At 31.6% G+C, this 23,896-nt stretch overlaps 1 protein-coding gene across 1 annotated transcript in view; it reads left to right on the top strand.

The window, feature by feature from the left end:
- Nucleotides 1-7,307: 7,307 nt before the first annotated feature.
- The window catches only part of LOC149901933 (uncharacterized), a 34,329-nt gene continuing 17,740 nt past the window's right edge, over nucleotides 7,308-23,896 (top strand). The window contains exon 1 of the mRNA XM_090110574.1: nucleotides 7,308-7,663. Coding sequence (XP_089966700.1) covers nucleotides 7,450-7,663 — 214 coding nt within the window. The 5' untranslated portion in view covers nucleotides 7,308-7,449. The remainder of the gene's footprint in view (nucleotides 7,664-23,896) is intronic.

Raw genomic sequence — 23,896 nt, forward strand, 5'->3', positions numbered from 1 at the left:
AGCGATCGATATGCTGCAGCCAATATGTTGTCGTAATGAGATGTAAAGCGTAATTGTGAATCAAGGTAAACTCCAAGATCTCGAACTACCTTAATTTCTTGCAACAACGATCCGTGAATATTGTATGAAGACTCTATGATCTTGTGTTTGCGCGTAAATTTTATATGGTAGCATTTGTCACAATTCAGAAGCATCATGTTACAAGAACACCATTCATTTAATTTTTGCAGATCTGATTGGAGCAAATTTGCATCCGTCTCTGAACGAATTACGCGGATTAACTTGAGATCATCTGCAAAAAGGTATGGAATGGAGTGTTTGAATATATCCGGCAGATCGTTTATAAAAACATTAAAGAATAAAGGCCCTAAATTCGAGCCCTGTGGAATACCTGAGGTTGCGATATAACTTTCTGATTGACTACCATTGAGAACAACAGACGACGGCCTGGTATCCAAATATGATTTGCACCAATTCAAGACGGTGGCAGACACTCCGAACAACTCCAATTTCTGTATTAGAATTGAATGGTTTACCTTGTCAAAGGCCCTTGAGAAATCAGTATAAATTGCATCGACTTGGTGACCCTGATCAACTGCCTCGGTTAAATTACTTACATATGTTACAAGATTTGTATTAGTAGACTTTTTAGTCATAAAACCGTGTTGAGATTCAGAAAAATGACGGTAGACATGCTTGTGGAGTACTTCATAAACCATTGACTCAAAGACCTTTGACAAGGTAGAAAGGATGGAGATTGGGCGATAGTTTGATATAAGATCACGATTGCCACCCTTATATACGGGTACAATTCGAGCTTGTTTCCAAACTGATGGAAACAGACCATTATTAAGGGAAGTATTAAAAATTAGCGCCAGGGGAACGGACAGCATGCTTGCACAACGGGTAAGAAATATGGGCGGGACGTTGTCTGGACCTGGTCCTTTACTCAGGTCCAAGGCCAATAATGCCTTTTTAATTGTATGACTCGATATTGAAAATGCACTGAGCATAGGAGCTACGTTGGATACATTAGATAAAGCCATAGATTTGTAGTTCAAATCAACAATAGAAGGATTAAAGACAGAGGAGAAATACTTTGCAAATAAGTCGCAGATATCTTTTGGGTTGCTACAAGATTCATTACCAAGTGACATGGTAGAAGGATAAGAAATATTTCCCTTCCTCAAGTTTTTTACATGTGTCCAAAAATATTTGGGATTAATCTTTATCGAATTTTCAATATTTTTTAAATAATTAGAATAACACTGTTTCGTTAATAACATTGATTCTTTTCTCAAATATTTGAATTCAATAATATCCATAGGGTTATTGTATTTTTTTATTCTTTTATGTAAATTATGCTTTTTATTCAATAATTTAATAAGTCTGAATGAGTACCAAGAAGGATATTTATTTCCACAAGTCTTGACTTCAGGGACACATTGTTTAATTATACTGTGGATAATACTATAAAATTTATCTACCATGACATCGACGTCTTCCATCGGACAGAGCTCTGTATTCCAGTTTATATTTTTGAGCATTTCGTTGATGTCGTTATAATTTGCCTTATGGAACAGAAACTTTTTCCTTGGTATGGACTTATTTATTTTTGGGCTTATGATTGGTGTTATTTCTAATGGCAGGTGAAACCTATCTACTTCACGAACAGGATTAGAACTCTGAGCAACACGTATTTCAGATATATCAGAGAGTATAAGGTCGAGAATTTTGTTTTGAAAATTTTGTATATTATTGTACTGTTGAAGATTATGTAATGCATTAAAATCGATCAAGCGGTCTTTGAGGTACCCCGTACTTGTGTCAGAGGTGATTAAGTACGGAGCATTGTCTTGCGTTACCCAGTTTATACCGGGCAAATTGAAGTCACCCATGATCAATGTGAAATTATCACAAGATCTCTCCAATGCAGTGTGGCAATTATCAATGAAATGATCAAAAACATCAACCCGAATTGGGGGGGCTAAGTAAACAGCACAAAGCTTGAGCAAACTGTGTCTATTTGATTTTTGTGATTGCAACTCGATCGTGACCCATAAGTCTTCGCAGTTGCTCTCCCAGTTGTGCATACGCGAAGAAACGAGTTTATTAGATACCGCTACCAGAACTCCTCCACCTATACTTTTGTGTCGATATAGAGAAGATGTTTCCCTATCTCTACGATAAACCGTGAACTTACCATCAAAAATTTCAGAATCAAAGATGCCGCTACAAAGCCACGTTTCCGTAAATATGTAAACATCGAAATCTTCAGTCTGTATATGCTGGCGCACCTTAGCAAGATTTCCACGAAGGCCTCTAGTGTTTTGATAGTATAGTATACTATGCGGGTTTTCAAAGGAAAACCCGCATAGTTCCCGTTCCCGTGGGTTTTCCGGGATAAAACCTATCCTATGTGTTAATCCAAGTTACCCTCTATATGTGTGCATTCATTTTAATCGGTTTATTAGTTTTTACGTGAAAGAGTAACAAACATCCATACAAACTTTCGCCTTTATAATAGTACATATTAAGATATGAGTTCTTCGTAAAATACCTAGGTACTTGTATATTTTTTCCAATAATTCCATTCATCAGTCCACAATCTAAACATGAAATAATATAAACATTATATTTATGAGGCGTTATAAACAACGTGTCAGTACAATTACAATGCAATGTCGCAAATTGATATACTTATCCAGTTAGCTTGTATGAACTACGCTGTTTCTTGCAAATTGCCTAATAACTTATGTGTTAATTATTTATCATTTGTCTTCTGGGTCTATTATGGATATATGCATATTTATGAGTTTATCTAAGTAGAAATCAATGCACTCAAGGGATAGATATAAATATTTCCGGTTAGTTCTTACGAATTATATAGCTGACTAGCTGCGCTCTGCGGTTTCACCCGCGTGGCTCCGCTACTGTTGGTCTTAGCGTGATCATATATATAGCCTATAACCTTCCATGATAAATGGGCTATCCAACACCGAAATAATTTTTCAAATTGGACCAGTAGATTAGCGCGTTCAAACAAACAAAAAACTCTCCAACTTTATAATATTAACAGGAACAACTTCAACTACAACCTTCTATGTTTCCCAATTCTGTACGACATGGGAACCTTCAAACATAGAGCCTTCAACTAACTGATAAACTTATTTTACGATTGCAGAGTTCCCAATGCTGTGATCGTCATGGGCAGCAACTATCACCTACCAGGCTACCACCAAGTGAGTATTGCTCTATTGCTAGAGTTACTATAAAAAAAAATCGAAGGATTATGAACACAAGCTAAATTAAAATTGAATATATTAAGTTTCCATCTTCATTGTCAAAGATCTTCTTCTTCTTCTCCCTTGCCTTATCCTATTTATTTGGGGTCGGCACATCCAACACTCCTTCTCCACAAATCACAATGATCTATCCTTTGCGGCTTCATTGTCAAAGATAAGTCTGATAAAAGAGGTGCAATAATGCAACATAACAATAATTATGAACTAACATAACAACAACATAAGCATGCAAATGACATGCATAATTAAAATGTAATAATTGTTTTTGTCTTTTGAATTCCATGAGAATTTAGTCTGGTTTGTAAGATCATTGAGTGTTTTTATACTATGAATATTTACGCGGAAGATATCGTTATATTTAAATATTAGTTGGTAGTACTACAATACTAGGAAAATAATTTAGTAAATTTTCATTTATATAATTGTTTTTTCTAGCGAATTCCATGACCAATAGATTTATTTATATATTGGCTGGATATTAATGTAGGTTTTTTCCAGTGTTATTCGCATATAGCTATAAATCATTATTTTATAGCGCAGTTCTTTTTTTTATAATAGCGCACATATAGCGCAGTTCTTTTTTTTATTAATATTAATTTTGCCTTCTTGTATTTTTTCATTGAACAGGTTCAACTTTGCTACATTTAAATAAATAAGCATATGTTATTGTTCAATACTGTTTCCAAAATACAATTTTTGTGTACGTAACTAGTAGTACCGTGTACATCTAATAAAAGGAATATGTATATTGTACCTACATACTATTTTCCCTATTCAAGAAACAAACTACTGAAATGAATATGACGTCATTATTCTGTCGACTTTATAAAAAAGAACATGTGTATCAATGGCACTGATGTGAAACCGTTTCTGTAAATATCAATGAGTTTTTTGTCGTTTTTTGTTCCGCAAAGAAAAACTAAACAAAGGATGTGTAACTTGTAAGGTGTATTATAAACAGTGATAACGGGAAGGAAAAATGTGACCACACAATTTAGGCCACATGACCTGACACAGTTTTGTAGATTACAGTTTTCAGCTATTTGTGCTTGCTCTTTCATTATTATCAGATTTTAAATTAGGTTCATTTTTGATATTTTACGAAATATATGCGGTACTGTGTTAATAATATTATAACCACTAAAAAGGGAGGTTTTTGAAAAAACAGGTAATTATTAAAAGTTAAAAAAATGGCTCATATCCCGTATAAAATTAAATGCAGTGCACATGTTTTATACTATTTAAATAAATTCAAATGAATCAACACTATCAGTTCAGTTTAACAAACATACGTTTATTTCAATAGAATAGATAACAGTAAATCATATTTATGTATATTATATAGTCACTAGGTCAGAAGGTTATACACGGTAATGTCAAGTATTTAAACAAATATACAGATAATAGTAGATTTTCTAAACATCCAGCTCATATTATCGTACATATGCTAAATAAAAGTAAATATTATTGTATACAAACTCGGTGAATCACTAAATTATTCTTTCTTTGATATAGAACTAGCTGTGCCCCGCGGTTTTACCCGCAGTGTTTCGCTCCTGTTAGTAGAGCTTTCTTCGGTAAATGGGCTAGGTAGCCCTGATCGGACCAACTACTGGTCCGATTTGAAAAAATATTTCGGAGCTTAGCTCGTTCAAACACAAACTCTTCAGCTTTATAGATTGAAATAACCCCTCTTATAGATACCGTTATTTTAAGAAACTCCGAAACTGTGTAAATAACAAATAATAAAACTGAGGTACTTAATTTTAATTTAACAAATATATATACAGAACAAAGTAGGTTAGTGTGTTAATTTTGTACGTTTAATATTTTTTTAGGATTCGTTACTGAAAATACCGTTGTTTTTCACTTAGTAAAACCTTATGATGCTGTTAATTATTATTTTAAATTTATCATTATATATTTTGTAAAAACTGATTTGTATTAAGCTGACAGACTATAAAAAGCTATGAAGAGTTTTTCTATGAGAATACATATAACTAATTTATTTTAAGAAACAATTATAATTAATTTAAATAATAAATCCATGAAAACTTCAATATGTGTGCTCAAACAATCACGAATACATTATCGTAATTATTTCCTCGTTTTCACGGATTGTTTTATACAAAAAATATAGAATTATAAATATTCTGAATGGTAATTATTATTATCATAAAGGCTACTAAATCCTCTAAGCCTTGTATTTTTTATTATATAGATATCCTCTTAATATTATTAAGAGGATATCCATTTATGATAACGTCCTCTTTTAATAAAAAGCTTCAAACTAAAATAAAAAATGCAGCCAACGCATTTAAAACTAATGCATGCGTAAATTATACAAACAAAATAAAAAATACTTCACATAATATTTATAATGTTAAAGCAATGGACGAGTTTATCTGGTTCTCATAAGGGACAAGTAAAAAAAAACTCATTACATTCATTGAGGTAATATTACTACGTATGGAGGAGACACCACGAACAAAATTTGTGCGCCATTTTTTTGCTCTAACTAAGTTTTAAAGGGGTTTGAAACTTTTTGTATGGACGCTGGCATATCGACCTGCCGCCATTTTGATTTTTTTTTTAAATCGCGGCGCACGATTAAAGTGGTATGTATGGATAGAGGACACATAGACGAACAAAAAATGTCTCATAACATAGTACCCTAAAGCGTCACATTACCGAGATATTTGGAGGTAAATATTCACTTATGAGTACAACGACAAACACTAAAAATAGACTTATTACGTGTCTATATGCATAATATTATCTCCAAATAATCACTCCCAGGTAGATTATTATTATTACAGGAAGAAATTAGGTATTCATTACATTACTTACATTTTTATGTAATGTATGTATGTTTTTATGTAATGAATGTACCTACTTTCTTCCAATAAACTGTTAATTAATAATAATCTACCTGGGAGTGATTATTTGGAGATAATATTATGCATATAGACACGTAATAAGTCAATTTTTAGTGTTTGTCGTTGTACTCATAAGTGAATATTTACCTCCAAATATCTCGGTAATGTGACGCTTTAGGGTACTATGATATTAGACATTTTTTGTTTGTCTATGTATCCTCTATCCATGCATACAACTTTAATCGTGCGCCGCGATTTTGAAAAAAAATCAAAATGGCGGCCGGGTTGATATGCCAGAAAGTTTCAATGCCCTTTATTATCTAGTTAGGTAGGTACTTATCGATAAAAGTTATTCCTTTGCACTTTTCCGTATTATTTGTATTATTTGTGCAATATCGTAACACACACGAAGGCATATTTGATGCGTTTCACTTTAAAACAAATAAAAAATGAGAGTGCAGTTACGCCATATGGCGTATGTTGAGCGGAACATAAGTGATGTAGGCGGTGTCGTCTCCATAATATGTATATCTCAATGAATACATTAAAAATAGCAATTACTAGTACATTGAACGTACTGTGTTGCTGTTGCAATCTAATGCAAAAGATAGGTACTAAGCTGATTGTTGTTCCGAATGGCTGATCTAGTACAATACAACTTCCTAGACTTAATAGCATATGCCTCGTAGGTATAATTATTTTGTCATCTAGAGACGGACCAAATGATGTATGATCATTTAAACGGAAAATCGAAAGTTTGCGAAAACTTTAGCAATGGCATAATCTGGCATAATGATAGATGTTTTGCATTTCTCAATTTTTTTGATGATAGCTGGTTTGTAACGTCTTCATAATATTATATAATTCAGGTAAGATCGAAATTTTACGAAAATTAATAATTGTGTACCTATTTAAAAATTGTTTTTTTATTGTTATTTGGCATTTTACATTGAACTTGTACTTATATGGTTATACGTTCAATGTTTGACTTAACCTACTTTTTAGTTTATTTTCGAGGTATACAAGCGCTTTGTAAATCGAAAGGATCAGAAGCAACCCTTCACTGAGAGCTACTCCTTGTGCCCTTGATAGATCTTGTCGCAGCGAGGCGCTCACACGGTTTAATACTATCAAATGTGCTGCACGCGCACCACAACGATACTATTTCTTGGCGCGAGCGCTCGAATGTTGCGAACAGCAATTGCGCGGGAAACCGCGAATTTAATTTTCAAACCTTAGTCACAAACTTTTTTTTTTTTTTCAAAATGTTATTTTTAATTTTTTTGTGCTTATGTGCCAGTGCGTGGAACGCAGTGTCAGGACAAGATTTAGAGGCTATGAAAAATATGCCCAAATATGACGAGCGTTATGATTATTTAGATGTAGATGCAATTTTTAATAATAAGAGACTAGTGAGAAATTATGTGGACTGTTTAATTAATGGACTGAGATGTACGCCAGAAGGAAAAGCTTTGAGAAGTAAGTTCCCACAACCATTATATATAAGTATAATATGATACATTTAAACAAAAAAATATTCTGTTATATTTTACGATTTATATGATGCAAAAAATGAGATTATATTTTTTATATATTTTCTTATGTATGTTCAAACAAGTTTTTAACCAAAGTAATATGAAGTAACTCAAGGTCGAGGTTGTTGTTTACGATACATATATCTCAGTTTGATAATTGCGGCTACTGCAATTAATTTTTAATTATTTTTCAAGAGCATTCCAAAATATATGGATAACTTGACTGCTTTTTTGTTATTTTTTAACATATCCAATTGCAGGACTCAATAATAATTGTGAAGATAATTTCCGCATGATGATATGAAACACAATTAAAAATCTTTTAAAAATTCTTTAGGTCTATAAAATGTAGAGCCGTAACGATAAACAAGTTTCAATAATACTTCAACAAATTTAACTTATATGGCAACTCCACGCTAAAGCTTGTGTTAGATTTTATTTTTCAATTCCCTGTGTTTATGGAGAGATATTTTTCGAATGCGTCTGTATTATAAATAAACAACCTATTTTATTTATTTTGTCTGTACTCTGTAACTAAAATATGTTTCATATGGTCACAGGAATCGAACCTCACGTCGAAAAACTTTTATATCTTTAAAAGTAAGCAGGTATACTGCTTACTTTTTGTTACATAAATGCTATTAACTTCTTATTGGTTGTAAGTATCATCAATAACATAATATAAGGCAGAACCTTCCACCATTCCCTATAAGGCTATGAAGGTTAGAGGAAATGTTCTGCTGTCACTGAAGATAATGCGATTTATTGTCTACAAATAATTATTTATTGTTTTATATTGAAATATTAATTTCTACAGATTATTTTAAAGACCGTAAAAAAATAACAATAAAGTAAAAGAATCTCTGATAATATTCTCCGAGCACTCTACAATTCTACATTATTGTCGTCCAGTGATCCAGTAATTCGATTGAAAAAAAGCTTTTGAATGTCTCAAATGTCTGGTATGGTTTCATTCCGTGATTTTCATATTATGAAATATTTTTTTTAAATGCAATAAAAAAATAAACAATTTTATTCGTTAAAAATACATTCGGTAGAGCGAGTAACGCTCTAAAATTATTAAGTACCATTTAGTACCTATTAAAAAATCTTATTATTATATTAGTACTTATTAAATCATCATAATATTACCTACCCATAAGTTATATATCTACTACTTGTCTTCATATTGAACTTCCATTTATAAAATTCACTTGGTAATGTGGTCTTTTAGTTCATGCATCATTGTAATCTATCTTGCATAGCTCTAGAGTCTAGACGAATAATTGTTACTTACATTACAATTGAAAGTTCGAACCTTACCACCTGGCGAGTGTATGAAATATTTTTGTTAAAAGATATATTATATATCTGGATCTAACTGTCAAAACAACTTCCTATACAATATGTTCTAGAAAATCTAGAACAATTAAATTATGACATTGAACAATCAACGCAAGTGATATTATGAACAAAAAAACAAAAGAATAATGAACTTGTACCTCTTTAAAGCGTGACAATGTCATCAATTAACTACAAATTAGAATGAATACAGTGATTCTATTCCACGATGGTCATTCTTCATCAAGGAAAAAATATATTAGCTCTTATTGTGTCTTGATTCGTCAGCCTTGATATTATATATTATAGTACATATATTGAAGAGTTTTTTCGGCGTCCATATAACAATTTTGTTACAAACTCAAACTCAAACTCAAACATTTATTTATTCAATTAGACTTCTTCTAGAAGCACTTTTGAAACGTCATTAAGTACATATTTTAACATTTACCACCGATTCGGAAAGCAGTATCTACGGAGAAGAATCGGCAAGAAACTCCATAGTTGCTCTTTTTAATCATGTCAGATTTACAATTTTACAAATTACATATGTAATAATATCATAATATTATATTATCATAATATGCCAAAGAACTGTCCTGTGGTTTTTACGCGACAACCCTCCATGGGTTTTTATCTTCCATATATTCCTTAATACTGTAATAGGCTCTCTTGACAAGTACATTTTTTATATAAGATTTAAATTTAGAACTACTTAACTCTTTAATATTATGAGGAATTCTGTTGTAAAAGCGTATACCTTGGCCCATAAATGAATTTTTAACTTTAGCTAGCCGGAATAATGGCATTTCAATTTTATTTCTGTTTCTTGTGTCATAACAATGTCTATCTCCTACTTTTGTGTGTAAGTAAGCGTTATTATGTACATATAAAATATTATTAAATATATACTGCGACGGTACAGTAAGGATACCAGTATTATTAAAGAGATCTCTTAGTGAGTCTCGAGCACGCAAATTATATACAGAGCGTATGGCTCTTTTCTGTAATATAAATATAGTTTCTATATCTGCAGCCCTGCCCCATAGCAGAATTCCATAGGACATTATGCTATGAAAGTAGCTAAAGTAAACCAATCTAGCCGGTGAGATGCCTTATTCTTCTAACTGCATATGCAGCTGAGCTGAGCTTAGCAGCGGTGGTGGTAACATGGGCCCCCCATTGAAGCTTCTCATCTAATGTCAAACCAAGAAAAACAGTCGATTCCACAGGGTATAATACCTCCCCGTTTAAAATAATATTCCTTTTCACCTTTTTTACATTTGGGAGGATAAATTCTACACAATTTGTTTTTTTTGTATTTAATAGTAAATTATTAGCATTGAACCAATTGGATATGCGTAAAAGAGCAGAGTTTACTTCGTCAACATTTGTGTCATGTCTATCCACATTAAAAATTAATGAGGTGTCATCTGCAAACAGTACTATTTCACACATATCCTGCAAATAATAAGGTAGGTCATTAATATACACTAAGAACAAAAACGGTCCTAAGATAGATCCCTGCGGAACACCTATGTTAATCGGCGCACCGCGAGATTTCTCTCCATTAACGACAACGGTTTGTACCCTGTTCTGAAGATATGAAGCTATGAGATCCTGAGCTAAACCTTTGATACCATAAAAATTTAGTTTCCGTAATAGAGTGGAATGTTCTACACAGTCGAAAGCCTTAGAAAGGTCGCAGAATATCCCCAAAGCATTCTTTGAATTTTCCCATGCTTTGTATATATGTGACAAAAGAGCTACTCCGGCATCAGTTGTAGAGCGCCCCTTTGTGAAACCATACTGTTTGGCGTGCAGTAAACCATTTGTTGCAAAATGACTATTTAATTGGTTTAAAATTAGTTTCTCGAAGACTTTGCTCAAAGTTGGTAATATGGAAATATGGAAATATGGAAACAGATATGGACATTATTATTTATTATGTATGTACGATTTAAAAATATATAAATATTAACTGGAAAATCCCAAGTAATTGAACTTGGAATTTTCATGGTATTTATAAAGTTTTGATATAATAGATACAAAAAAAAATAGAGTAGTCGATCCCCTGTTCATAAAACACAGATTAGGAATAATAGTACAATCATAAAATGTTAGTAGTACTAGTGCCACAGATAATATATATAAATACAATATTTATAGATACCTACTAGGTACCACAGATTACTAAATATTTAGTTAGGAAATATCAGATTTACGACTAAAGGACAGAAAATAAGAAGTTCCTTTGGAACCATTGTCATTATTATGTGGGTCATTATTATTAATTACTTTAACGCAAATGTACAAAATGTGATTTTCACATAGCATCCATATGTCAAGTGACCCGTATGGTTCCAGTCCACTTGTTTGCATTGCAAAGTCTTGTGAAAGTGAATGCTTCTACAGAACCCGTTATATATTTAGTGGTCAATGTTGATATTTTAGTTTACTACAGTATATGTATATTGTGTAAAAGAATTTATCCTACAAAAATATTGTGAAACTCCCGGAGTCTAAGTTGTAAACAAGATATCTTGGAACAGCTAATTAAAACAGCGCAAACGATTATGTATCTGTCGCAAAATTAAATCACAGATAACAAAAAAAACTAAATGTTATGTCAACCGTGACGTTTCAGAGAGGGAAAGTGATCATTCAAATATACATACCTAAATATAAGAGTTATATAACATAGATTAAGGAAAGTGAAGATAAAATACGATGAATGAGATATTCTGACCGCAAAACATAATACGCCAACAATGCAACAAAAAGTTTGTGTTGGATAATCACCAATTACCTACAACTCTATAATTTAAAAACAAACAATTCACGATATAACTGACTATAAATACACGCATTTGTAATAATTTTACATCATAATAAACGACTAGTGTAATTGTTTAAATAAATCCTCAATATTCATTTTCTTTCATTTAAAATGATTTATAAGGCTATTAGTTATATTTAAAAAAAAACAGATGGAGTACGCTTAAATGTCCTGAAAGCACGAACCTCCAATGAATAGAATAAATGTATATTTGTAGAATATTTATTTATGATAAAAGGCCTGTTTAAAAAAATACTTGTAGCACACCTTAAAATTATATTAATTAACATTAATTCGATTACATAAAACGAGGATGAATTATAGTTCGAACGAGCACATAATGGATCATAATATTAAATTATTCTTAGAATGAGGTTAGAAGACACAATATAAAATGAAATGTTCTGTGGTGAACTGAATATCGTCGTCAAGTTATTTGTGGTTTTGAGAGCATCGACAAAATAGAGAATACAGTGCGACACAAAAGAGATGAAAATAAATGAGGGCGCCACCGTCGCTCATATAGCAACACTGATACTGCGACGCAAGCGATCTTGATACTATAGAATAAAAATCCAAAAATCTATATATATAATATAAAATAAATACCGCGATTTAAACCGTTATAATTGTTTCATTGTAGCAATAGTGTAAATTTAAGACAAAAATACATAAGTATTTTAATTGACCTACCTAGGTCAAATTTTACTTAAATGTATTTGGAATTAGTTATTTTAAAAAATCGGTCAAGTGCTTAGACTGCAGAGGCGCACATAGAATCAAACATACAAACAAACAAGCATACATGCAGCTCAAACACATTACCCTCTTTCTGGGTCCGTCGGGTAGAAAAAAACAAGGCGATTTGAAAACCACATATTTTTATTTTTTTTGTAGATAAATTTTGTACATTAATATAATTCATCAAAATCTAAATATTCTACTCCTTCAAAGGACTGATCATCACTCTGTTTCGAAGTACTGGCAAGAGGGTACGGGGCATCTTCAGTATCTGTAAATATGATACAGTAAATATGATTTTTTTTCTTATGGTTTGATTGATTAATAGATAGATAGCTGTATGAAAACAGTTATCACTATACTATGTAGTAAAATCTAAACTAGGTACTTTATTTGAGGCTGGTTGGATTGGATTTGGATATAACTTCTTGACTCAAATTGTGCTGGTCGCACTATAAAAACTAGTTTTTGTTTACATACAAATAACCTCAAATTAAATTGCGAAAACGTAATAATCGCCATACATACATACATTAAACACTCGTCACTAATGGAATATTCTATTTTACGTAGTACTGAGCAAAAATAAATGGAATCTCACCGGTATATTCTGCTGTACGTTTGTAAACGTTTTCCAAATCAGTCAATAAATTTCCAGCTTGAAATTCGGACAAACACCGAATAAAAACTTTATACACCACATCACGGACACCGCTACGTTTAACCTTTTTCATGATGTCTCCTTTTTTATTTAAATTTCTTGTTCTAAATAACAATTTTATCTCAATAATTCTCCACTTCACGAAAAAAACAACAAATTTTTTTCAACTTGACAGCTACATTGCCAATTCAGGGTTGCCAGGTAATGAAAAACGAATTAGTTCCAAAATAATTAATTTCATCTCTTTTATGTCGTACTATACCTGCATTGTATAACATTTGTCCTTCTGTCCTACATTATAAAATATCGATATCTGGTTATAACAAACGTAAAACTTTGTACTTTTTGTTTCCATTTACAGTAACGTTATATTATGTACTTAAATGAGAATTACATGGTGGCAACAGAACAGTAACCGATGAACAAAATTTATTTCAATTGGGAGACGCATTTCCCCTCGGGGAAAATTGCCCTGGATTATTTTGGACTAGGTAATAAATTATATATGTAGTTATAATCCCGTTACAGCCCAAACAGACAAAAGATTTCATCATAATTCTGATCCCAATTCAATCCAGACATAATAGTTCATTGGTCAAAAAAAAAACACCTTATTTATGACTGAACTGTGATATAATTCAAAAATAATACTATATACGTGTATTATTTATTGCCAGTCAATTTAAACCGGCTGAACAAGACGAGGTGTTATCCACTAATAGTTAATAATATACGATAACAGCGTGGATTGACGCAAATGGATGTTTTTTTTTTAATATATTAATATATCTTTATTGTTATGGAAAACTAATTGATATGGAAGAATACAGACTGATACTGTGAGAATCTATACTAATATTATAAAGCTGAAGAATTTGTTTGAACGCCCTAATCTCAGGAACTTCTGGTCCGATTTGAATAATTCTTTCGGTGTTAGATAGCCCATTTATCGAGGAAGTCTAGCTTTATATCATCTCGCTAAGACCAACAGAAGCGGAGCACTGCGGATAAAACCGAGGAGCACAGCTAGTTGTCAAATGTGTAGTATTAAGTATATAGTCTATGTGTGTGGTTTAGTTATTGTAATATAAGATGTACATGTACTTACCTATTAAGTGTAGTGTAGAAACCATATAGAGAGTAGAGACTGAATACATACTTACCATAGAGCTTACTTTTTTATCTTTCTTACATTTTAGTATCATAATTAAAATTATCATTTAAATAAAAATTTCGAGTAAGTATAGGAATAATAAAACAATGAGTAATTTCAAGGTACGGAATATTTTTATGATGATTAATTTTAATACATAATATGAACGGTATTCTAAAAGAGTTGTTTCTAGACACTTCAAGGTATGTTATTACCAATTCTTTTTTTACAAAAAAAAAAAAAAAAACTTTCAAGTTAAGTACCATTTCTATAATCACACCATTACGATAAGTGAAAGTTAATAAGAAATCGTAAAATTCTCACTCCGCAGTGTTTTATTACTTTGTGATCGCATTCCGACTAGACAGCTCATGACACGGATCGGGCAAGGACATATCGATATTCAAAGCACGAATTTCAATCGATCAATCCTGAATCGATAATAACGCTAATCGATTCTTAACCTTTCCGACTGCACTATTGCACAATGCGAGACATCACGGGCCACGGCTCATCTATCGATTGGATAGCAAAAGATTCAAAAGAAGTTTTAATTATGCGATATCTTTGTTGTTATTTTTATTTTGATGAATTGACCTTGACTTTTGCGAGAGAGGGTGTGGGCACAAATTTGAAAATATTTAATTTTGCATAATGAAACATATTAAGAATATTATTTGACCTACTTAAGACAAATTAAGGTAATAATGTTTTATTGTTGGCTGGTATTTAAATAGTTTTTGTTATTATTCTGTCCTTGTATTAAGTGACAAGTAATTTTTCATTAAACACTATACAGGGGCCTCGTGAGAGAAAACATAAAATATCTATTATTGTTCGATTTTTCTACGACCATACAAGTTTTATGTCTTGCCAGATTAATTAATAATCAGCATATCTATAGGGAATGGTCCTATAAGACGAGAGCTTGTTAGTAATAACGGTCACGCACGTTATTCCAAGGAAACAGTTCTCTGCCTAGGTTATGTATATCTCATTATCTCATTATGTTAGTAGTTAAATAATTAAGTAATAAAGCCCGGGAAAATTTGGTACGGGAGAGTTGCCATAAGTGAAATTTGTCATTCTTTTTGTATCCGAATATTATAATCTCCTTTTAATCGCTTATCAAACATCAACATCTTATAAGTAGTAGGTAGATAAAGAAACAATAATTATTGTGTCACTTGACCTTATAAACTTTACTTTGTATTTTTGCACTATCCCATAACATAATCTTCTTGCATTTCCTCTCCCGCCAGGTTGCCTGGTAGAGATTGCTGTTTAGTAATAAGGCCGCCTTTTGGGCAAATTATGCTTTTGTATTTCTACTTCTTTTTGCATAGTATTGTTTTCTCATATTTTGTTCAATAAAGAATTATAAATAAATAAATAAACTATGGCCAAAGTAGTAAAAGAGAATTGAATATTGAATAATAAAAACAATAAATGGTTGCAACACTGTGCCATTTTAGTGTTAGCATTCAAAAAAGCTATGTCTAGATTTTAAATTTTGGCAACCATTACCTAAAATCGCTAAAACGTGTTTTTGATGGCCGCCTTCACGTAATTATGTAGATAATAAATATCAATAATATTTTTTGTAGAGTTGTTTGTTTATTTTAAAACATGCCTTAATAAATGATTGCCTAATAAAAGATTGCAATAAGATTTAAAACACTGAACAAAAGTTTATTTTATAGATTAAAATTGAACAAAATATAATAATTATAATCATCCCAAAGGAATTCAGTAATTTATGTGATGAATATAAATTACCGGTTACATCATTTTTATTTTTAGATTCCAATGGACCATTTCTTGTAGACATATTGAGCAATAATTGTATATTATTTCACACAAGTCTAAGCTGATCATTATCAAATTGCAATACCGTAGTCTGTAATAGTAGAGCACACATTATGTAGGTATATATCAATTTGCAATTTATTTTAAAGATCTTTCTGTAATATACTAACAATGGAATCTTCCCTAAAACTTTCACAATAAGAATTCTTTGTTATCTATGCATTTAAAATGTTTGTCAATGATTCCACAAAGTACATTAGGTGTTATTTTTCAGCTATTTTATTGTTTTATTATATTTAAATTATCTCACTTGATATTTTAATAATATTATATTTTTCCGATCAGAAAAAATAATTATTCTCGAACTAAGTCTCATTTTGTGTTTCCTAGATCATTCGGATCCCAATACTTAGTTGTTGAAGTAGGTACGTAAACCAGCATTACCATGGCTTAGTACGTTTGCAAGTGACGTAAGTTGAAAAAAAGATTTTATCTTTATTTGGAACCATTCTCACGGAAGCTCATAAGATGAGTCTAAGAGATGAGTTAAGTTATTTTGATTGCAAGTTAATATTTATCTTACATATTTATAACGCGAAATAGTTTAATCCAAGCAGGCTTTGTGAGAAGAATGCTTAAATTGGATAAATAAAGTTAGTTTCTCATGATTATAAAATTTGGGCTTCTTGCATCTGGATTGCTTCTTCTAGTTAATGATATGATAAAATATATATAGGTTACTCAAAATTGTTTATATGTAAAGTAAATAATAATAGTATAGTCACTTCAAAAATCGAAGGAATATAAGATTAGCTTGTCTAAATATCGAAAAACCTGGTAGATGCATGAGGCTGTTACTCCACTATTCGTGAATTAAAACTGTAAAGAAGAAAAATAACAAATTCATGCCAAACCTAGGTTAACATATGGGTCTTTGGTTAGAATTATAAATGTAAATGTGTGAGTAACAGCTGGAAGTTTATGAACTTCCACAATCGTTTTAAATCCTCTAACTTATCGCTATGACAATCGAAGTCTCGTTACCGATACAAAACATATCGATACAATACCGTTAAGACATAAAATGATTCTACGCCTAATTTGGTGTGACGAATTTGACATTCTGATGGACATAAAAGGTCAAACTAGGTCATTAACTGTCATGAAGGAAGCCATTCATTGTGCCGTGTTTGTGGTACGTTTGTGTAAATGCTTAGATCTACATTACCTATGTAACGGTAAGTTCAATGACTTTGTACAGGTTTTGCTTTGACCTTCAATGCAACCTTGGAACACTAAGTGTGTTGATATTTAGCCATTAGGGATTTAGGTACCTACTTATTGATTTAAAAATTCCGGGCAGTCTGGTACTGGATAACTAATAAACTGTAAGCTCAAGCTTTTATATTACTAAAAAAATCTGATACATAATAAAGATGTCTTCGTCTGCTGACACCAATTCAGATATACACGATGCATAAAACTTTTGATCACTAACATTTAACACCACAGCAAAGATATTATATATAATAATTATGTATGTACTACATTTGTATATATAGAATAACGATTGAAAATGAAAAAACGTTTATACAGGGTGTCCCACTATTGGTATACTAAGCGCGAAGGGACTTGTAGTTTTGCATACACTGATCACGTAAAAAATACATAAACAACAAAATTACATCAAAAAAATTTTGCTAAGCTTTTCCTGAAAATCCATGTTTTCTTCTCTAGCTTCGCGCAGCCGGCATATATACCGCTTCGCTAATGTGAGCATATTGTCTATGAAAACATAGTCTTAAACGATAGGTCACCTGCTGGTAGCAAAGCTGGGCGGGTTGCTTGTTATGGGTATACACATAGAGTTTTCAGAATTCATCTATTTGAAAAAAAACTGCGTCTGGAATTTTATAAGTATTTTTTACGTATACTCAGCGTATGCAAAACTATAACCTCCTTTGAGCTTAGTATACCAACAGTGGGACACCCTGTATAAACACATAATATTATAAATAGTAGCCAGCAACCTTTTGTAAGTAAATATGTGATGAGCAGGTTATCAATATCTTCAATATGACATCCGCGTTCAGCGGTGTACGTAGCGTAGCGTTTACGGTGTAGGGCTCTATCAATTAATGCGTTTCGTATCGGACCGCTGCAGCTGCCGCGCGTTTTCCGTGCCGCTAGTTATAACCCGCTGCCGTGCCGTTGCAGTACGGGAGCAGTCCGTTACCAAACGCTTAAATTGAAAGCGTATCTGACTGCCGCGGCCGTGCGTTTGTATGCTAGTGCTGTTTTAAATTTATTTGACACCAGTTAAGCCATGGACTCTGACGAAGAAACATTACTGTTAGTGCTCTTGTTGAAAAACATCGTATTATTACCACGACTGACTTATATATTATAAACTCAAAACGCGCGTATTTCTGTACTTGAGTACCCGTAGAAATGTAAGATGATTGAATTATTTTTAGAGCACGAATGTCAAATCATACCGATATATCGATATTTTTTAATAAAAATTTAAAATATCAATATCGATATTGATATTTTCAAAATATATAATTTCAGAATTAAAAAAAATAAAATTATATAATTTCAGATATATACATCTATCGATACTTTATTGCATTTCCGACGTCCCTATGGGATTTGCGACGTTGCCGTCCTGCTGTCGAGCGTTCGCGGTACGGACCGCGCCGCGCTGTTACCGCACCGTGCATTTTGTATGAAAACAAACGACCGGCCGTGCGCCGTACGACAAACACACCGCTTCGGCACTTAGCGGTCCGATACGAAACGCATAAATTGAAAGAGCCCATATATGCTTTATTCGTGACAAAGCAGCTTCTATTTATTGCTTCAATAGTAATTAATATAAAACAAATTGTGTATTTATTATTATATATGTATACACATATTATATATGTATACACATATTATATATGTAAATAATGTATACATATTGTGTATACATTATTTTGTCTCACTAAATAAATATAAACGTCTCTTTTGAAGGAAATGCTTGTATTCATTATAAAAAGACTCATAAAACAATAATAATCGTATTATAATAAGCTAAAAAAACTGTGTTTTTTTATTTTTTAGTTACAACCGAGATGTGTATTACGTTATATTTTTTATCAGTTTTGTGTCTGTAAATAAGTATTCTTAGCATTTCGGATGATCAAAACACGAACATAAATATTAAATTGTGGAATATTTTGCTTCTGGAATTTTCTCGGATTATAAAATACGTTTATTGTTTATTAAGATACGTCATTATCAAAATCCGTATTCTTTATGAATACCAGTTTATAAATTATTTATTTAACTTATTTGAAAAACTGCACTAAAAAAAATATAGGATCTGTTTTGCAGTTAATTACTCTTTTAATACATCCACGTTATTAATATAATACAATATACAAATTACAAATGTTACAGTAATAATAAAGAATACAAATAATAAACAGGTAGGTACATAATAGGTAATCGGAACGTACATAGGTGATAGAACATGGGTGCCGCTAAAATTATTTTCAGGATGGTACATCTCTATCAATTATGCAATTATAACTATAGTATGAACTATGAAATAATATTGAGTACTACTTTTAAATTTTCCTTTACGTACCAGTAGGTCGAGTACGAAATAAGAAAATTTTTCTTCCGTGTAATTGCACCGCTCTTGCACTCTCATGTAGGTAGAATGAAAGTGTGTGCGTGTTCAAGCAATTAATAAATGAATTTGAATTTGAATTTGAATTTGAAATAATATTTCAGGCCTCAACTATTGTGCATGAAAATCAAACAGTGGATGACTGAAAATTATTAAGAACTAATCCATATTATTATCATAAATCGACCTATAAAAATGGTTTTTGTATTATTTTAATAATTTTTGTCATAATTCACAAACATAACAATAAAATATGTACACTATAATTGGGAGTTATTGATGACCTATTTACATTTGAATAATTTTGCATATTTCATAAAAAAGCGCATCCGTCATACATGTTTTTTTGTTAAATTATTGTAATTTGAATTATAAATTACATCCTGAATATAAATACATATTAAAGATCCATAAGTTAACCGGCAAAAAATATGACAGTTCTTGAACAGCCAAAGGGTCTTCCGTAGTCCTCAGCCAGAAGAAAAATAAAATATGACGTTAGGTTTGGTCTAATAAATGCCGGTAAAGCATTTAATAATCTAGTGTGTAGTCAATTATTTTTTACAAGATGGCTGTTACATTTTTTTTTTTTCTTAAACACATATATGTGTAATTAAGAACGGGCAAGATTTTAGGCATTAAACAAAGCAACTTTCGGTTTGAATATTGGAAGTACCTACAGAATAATATACATTAAAGAGAAATTCAAATTCAAATTCAAATTCAAATTATATTTATTTGCAAGAATGTAGTTACAAATTATAGATGTTTTTAATTACAATATTATGTGGCTAATACATTCTACCCATTGATTGGGTGTGCAAATATTGAAAAAGAAAGTTGATTAGTCTAATTATTTAAATGTACACACAATTCAATTTCCACAATTACGCGAACGCACTACGATTAACACGATTATATCACACACTTATCACACACAATTCAGTTTACCTACACTACTTAAAAGTCATAAATTCTTCAATGTCATAAAATTGTTTCATCATCAACCAGTTCGTCAGTTTATTTTTGAAAAAATTTACTGGTAGTTCCTTGAAATTGTCCGGTATTTTATTATATATTTTAATAGCCATAAATATTACACTGTTTTTAGCTTTGTTAATTCTACACGTTGGGAAATGTAATTTGTTTTGGTATCTTGTCAACATATGCGAATTTACATCTCCTTTCTTCTTAAAGTATTCCGGGTGATATTTTACAAATAAACATACTTCTCTTATGTACATGCAAGTTAAAGTAAGGATCCGTAATTTACTAAACAGAGGTCTACAACTGTCTCTTTGGTTCAAACCGCACAGAGCTCTGATACATTTTTTTTGTGAGACAAATACCTTCCGCACATCACAAGATTGTCCCCAAAGAATGATTCCATACGAAAGTACAGAGGAAACGTAGGCATGATAAGCATTAGAGTAAGTAAGTAGTAAGAATATATAATATAGAGCATATTGCTCTACATAATATGTTGGAAATAAAGTCAGAAGTTTTTTTTTACATTATCTTGTGCAAGTCGTGATGAGCCTCATTATTATATATACAAAGATATACATATAAAGATGTACCGCTATAGTACAAGATAAATCTAATGACTCTATTTCTTAGATCATTAAGTAATGGATAACACACGCAGGCGTTTCCCCTTTTGCCGAGGTATAAGATTATTCGAATCGAAAAATCTTATGCTTTCATAAAAACTACTTGCGTAATCGATTACGAACACTCTGCGTATTCGTAAAACATCGAAAGGACGTCTGCGAGTGCTCCGCTAAAAATGCCGTTTTGCACTGTCAAGTCTTGCAGAAGCAATTCAAACATGTCGAATATTAAAAAAGATGGAATAACCTTTCATTTGTGTATATTTTTTTTTTTAACGTACATTTCTAATTAAATGCAATTTCTAATAATCGTCGATGTATCGTTTAGCGATATGATCAAGACAAATAATCGAGTCATGTGTGTACTCGATCATTGATGCGGCCTCACGAGACTATCATGGAAAGAAAATATACAAATTTAATCTTTATGAACTAAGCGATAAAGTTGAATTTAGAACGAGATAATGAACCGCACTCCCCACGAGACTATAAAGTGATGTAGCGAGACTATCTTGAAGAGAAAATATACAAATTTAATCTTTATGAACTAAGCGATAAAGTTGAATTTAGAACGCGATATTGAACCGCACTCCCCACGAGACTATAAAGTGATGTAGCGAGACTATCTTGAAGAGAAATTCAAATTTAATCTTTATGAACTTAGTGATAGAGTTGAATTTAAAAACTCGTCGCTTAAAAGGTCGTTAATTTTTACGACTTTCTTAGTGACGGACTGCTTTTAACTTGAACGTCGATAAAAAAATATTTTTCTAAGTATAATTTGAAATGAGATGAGAATTAATCTTTATTATATTAAAATTTTACACAACTGCATAAAAAGGAGTATAATGTTAATTTTGTAAGTCTTGTATATATTTATTAAAATTTACGCTCGGTTACTTTTAACTGGCAGAACATTTTAATGGTACGGAACCCTTCGTGCGCGAGTCCGACTCACATTTAGCCGTTTTTTTTTGTAATGTTAATCTTGTAATTATTCTATTATGTATTCTATACTAATATTATAGAGCTGAAGAGTTTGTTTGTTTGTTTGTTTGTTTGAACGCGCTATTCTCGGGAACTACTGGTCCGATTTGAAAAATTCTTTCGGTGTTAGATAGCCCATTTATCGAGGAAGGTATATATCATCACGCTACGACCAACAGGAGTGGAGCCACGGGGGTGAAACCGCGCGGAGCAGCTACTTTATTTATATGTATGTACGAATATTGCGTATATTTCAGATTTACAAAAAATCCTGCTTTAAGGCTAAGGTGGATTGAATGCTGTGGGAGAAAATCAGAATGGACACCTCGGTACAGAAGTAATAAAAATTTCTGGACCGATATTTATTTTATTGAATATAATATGTGATGTGTTGAATAAATACATATTCAAATACAAATAAAATGGCGTTTTATTGTTTTTTCGTATGCATATAATAATGATGAAAACGTTACAAATGACCTGTGTAGTATTTTTTATGAATATAATATTAATGTTATTTCTAATTTCAACAAAATTATTATTTTTGTAATATCGATATGGTTACATCCCTTTAGAGCGATTGTATTATTACGTATATGTATAGAGATTTTTCTGTGTAATCGATGTATGTGTGCAAAAACATGCTAGTCTGTCCATTTTGTAATAGTTTGAGTTTGTAAAGACACAAATTATTTTTGTGAATGTGTGATAGTGTTTCAAAGTGTGAGTTACCCTCCCCGCACCAAAACCGGCAGAAAGTTTAGTTAGAACATTTGCCAGCGTGCTCCATCCATTACTTAATGATCTAAGCTCTATTTAGATGATGTTCATGCCATTTGTATGCTGTGCCAAAGACAATTACAAAGGACTTGCTAGAAAAAATGAGTCAAATAACCGTACATAGATACGTACGTAAGATAAAAGTATTACACATTTTAATTCTCAGAACTATTGCATTGTTATATTGAACACGTGGATAATATAACGTAGGCATACTAGGTATTCTATGTATCGAATAATATACCGAAACTTATCTATAACTTATCTAAATATCACAGTACCCTATGTTGAAAGTTCTATGTTAGCTTTGATTGAGTATTTATATAGAAATGGTTGAAAGTGAATAAAGATTATTCAATTTACAATAAGATTTATAACTTGAATTAACTTAATTCGTACTAGATACGGAGAAAATCGAGTTACAGTAAAAGTCTATCTCAAAATTTCGCTGTCTGTTGACCAACCGGCTCCCGGTTGCCACAGTTTGGGAAAATCGGGAAAATGTTATTTAACAGAATCGCACATAAGAGGGGATAAACAAATTAGAAAATAATTTGTAGTTTGAATG

Source organism: Colias eurytheme, chromosome 16, assembly GCF_061535395.1.
Source record: "Colias eurytheme isolate Ceu_HAF_F1 chromosome 16, ilColEury1 Martin Lab GWU primary, whole genome shotgun sequence".
Lineage (NCBI taxonomy): Eukaryota > Metazoa > Arthropoda > Insecta > Lepidoptera > Pieridae > Colias > Colias eurytheme.